The 2,817-nt window shown below is 47.2% G+C and overlaps 1 protein-coding gene across 1 annotated transcript; it reads right to left on the bottom strand.

Annotated features, from left to right (window-relative positions):
• Positions 1–440: 440 nt before the first annotated feature.
• LOC103114438 (olfactory receptor 13C7) lies at positions 441–1,397 on the bottom strand. The gene has a single exon (XM_007524127.2). The coding sequence runs from the start codon at positions 1,395–1,397 to the stop codon at positions 441–443; it is 957 nt and encodes a 318-aa protein (XP_007524189.1).
• Positions 1,398–2,817: the final 1,420 nt, after the last annotated feature.

Genomic DNA, 2,817 nt, shown 5'->3' on the forward strand with positions numbered 1-2,817 from the left:
TCTGCCTCGGAGAAGGGAATGTGACTTTGAGGGAAATAACACTCCTCAGCCAAAGGTGAGGCAGCAGGAAGATCCTGCCATGTGCTGCCAGACGCCAACACTCCCAGCAGCCGGGTCCTGGGGGCATCAGCCCTCAGTGGGGAGCCCCCTAGGCCTGTGGGCACCCACCACAGCCTCCACTGCACCCTCAGCCAGCACTTCTCAAAGCTTACCATGCATACTAATCACCTGTGGGGGGGTCCTGTTTCAAATGCACGCTAGTTAAGTAGGTCTGCTGCGAGCACCAGATTCTACACGTCTTATAAGCAACCAGGTGACCCGGACACTGTGGGTGCACGCGTCACACTGTGAGCACTGCGGGTCTGAACGCAGCTTGCCTTCTCACACCTTGTTCTGAGATTCCCAAGGAAGAGCTAGCTCAGGGCAGGGATCGCCCACTATCAAGGGGGGAGGCATTTCTGAGTCATCAAGTTCTTTACAGCAGCCTTCACATCCTTGTTTCTGAGGCTATAAATGATGGGGTTGAGCATGGGAGTGAAAAGTCCATAAAAGAGGGAGATGAGCTTATCTGAAATGTCCTGTTTGTCTGCCCCCAGTGGGTCCTTGGACTTGGGCTTCCCATACATGAAGAGGATGGTCCCATAGAAGATGACCACCACAGTGAGGTGGGCAGAGCAGGTGGAAAAGGCCTTTTTCCTGCCCTCAGCTGAGGGGATCCTCAGGATGGTAGCAATGATGAACACATAGGAGACAAAAATGAACAGTACTGGGACCCCCAGAAATATCACATTGGCCACCCCCATGCTGATCACATTGATGGTGATGTCAGCACAGGCCAACTTTAGGACAGCCAGGATCTCACAGATGAAGTGGTTGATGACATTGTCCCCGCAGAAGGGCAATTGCACTGCAAGAGAGATCTGTACCAAGGAGTTGACTGCACCTGCCACCCAGGAGCTGGCAGCCATGGGCACATAGGCAGCCTTTCTCATGACCACGGGGTACCTGAGGGGGTTGCAGATGGCCACATAGCGATCAAACGCCATCATGCCCAGGAGCACACACTCTGTGGCCCCCATGGCAAAGGACAGGAACATCTGCACAGCACAGGCTGAGAAGGAGATGGTTTTCCTGGGGGTCAGGAAGCCATCAAGGATGAGGGGCACAGAGGAGGTGGTGTAGCAGATGTCCAGGAAGGAGAGGTTCCCCAGGAAGAAGTACATGGGTGTATGCAGGCGGGAGTCAAAGATGGTGACCAGGATGAGGACCCCGTTGCCCAGCAGGATCACCAGGTACATGGGCAAGATGAGCACAAAGAAGGTTTTCTCCAGCTTGGGGTGAGCAGAGAGCCCCAGGAGAATAAATTCTGTGGCAGCAGACTGATTGGACAGTTCCATATCAGTCTCTTTCATCAACAAAAATACTGAAGACAGAAACATGCTTGTGTTAAGAACTTGGTTGTTCAATAACTAGAGCTCCCATTAGGATGTCCCTAAAATCATAGACAAACTTATCCTATGGGATTCAAGTATAAAACCAAGTTACTTGGGGTCGGTAGTGCCGTACCTGGTGGAGCACACATTTTATCAGGCACACGGGCCAGGTTCAAGCCCCTAGTCCCCACCAACCAGAGGGAAGCTTCATGAGAGGTAATGCTATGCTGCATCTGTCACCCTTTTTCTTTTTCCCCCTCCCTGTCTTCCTTCCCTCTCTTAATTTATCACTGTTCTATCAATAAGGTAAAACAAAAAAAATAAATAAATCACGTCGTGTCATCTAAAGTGAAATAAATAAATAAACCACCTTATCTAAAGTCAAAAGACGTATCAATCAAAAACATGAGGAGGGGGCCAGGTGATGGAGTACCAGCTAAACGCAGGTTATCATGTCAAGGACTGCACTTCCCACCTGCTTGGGGTTGCTTCAAGAGAGAAGAATTAGGTCTGCAAGTGTCTATCTCTCTCTTACTCTCTATCTCCCCCACCTCTCTCAATGTATATCTCTGTTATCAAATAAAATAGAAAAAAATTTTAAAGGAAATAAATGGCCACCAGAAGTGGTAGATTTGTAGTGCTAGCACAGTGTCCCAGCAAAAACCGTGGAGGCAATAAGTAAAATGAAATAAAATAAAGTAATAAAATAAAATGAGGTGGAGATCCTGAAAATCTAATAAAACTGAACAAAATCCAGGAGACTTCTGTCTAATGGGTTATTAACATACTTCAATTAACATACCTTAGCAAAGTTATACGTCTACATGTGTTGTGTGTTTCCAGCAAATTCCAAGAAGCAATGACTGTCAGTAGCAATGTCTCTGTCATAGCACTGCAGACCTTGGGCTTATCCTAGCTCAGCATCCTTGGCCATGGAGGTCATGTGGCCCATTCCTCTGGATTAAGTTCCTCCTTGCACAGGAAGTTTGTATCATTTGACTCCCCTGCCCAGCCTCCTCAAGCATGCACACACAGCCTTATCAGACATGTTGGCATGAAAATACAAAGTTTCTTATCTCTTCCCAGGTTTACTTCTTTTTAGAAACATATTTCATGAATTTGTTTAATTTTTTTAATGAGAGATACAGAGAGAGAGACCAGAGCACTGCTCAGCTCTGGTTTATGGTGGTGCTGGGGATTGAACCAGGGACTTTAGAGCCACAGGCATGAAAATCTTTTGCAGAACCATCATGCTGTCTCCCTGGTGCTCACAGTTTTATTTTCATTCACCATCTTTTTATTCTACTCCAGAGTTTTGTGAGTTTTTTGTGCCAATCAGTTCATTCTGACCTCTTCTGTGAATAATGTCTTGACGGTCATCTCT

The sequence above is a fragment of the Erinaceus europaeus genome, chromosome 10 (assembly GCF_950295315.1).
Source record: "Erinaceus europaeus chromosome 10, mEriEur2.1, whole genome shotgun sequence".
Classification (NCBI taxonomy): domain Eukaryota; kingdom Metazoa; phylum Chordata; class Mammalia; order Eulipotyphla; family Erinaceidae; genus Erinaceus; species Erinaceus europaeus.

Coding starts and splice junctions, on each gene's coding strand:
- LOC103114438 (XM_007524127.2), bottom strand. CDS start 1,397: ATGGAACTGTCCAATCAGTCTGCTGCCACAGAATTTATTCTCCTGGGG.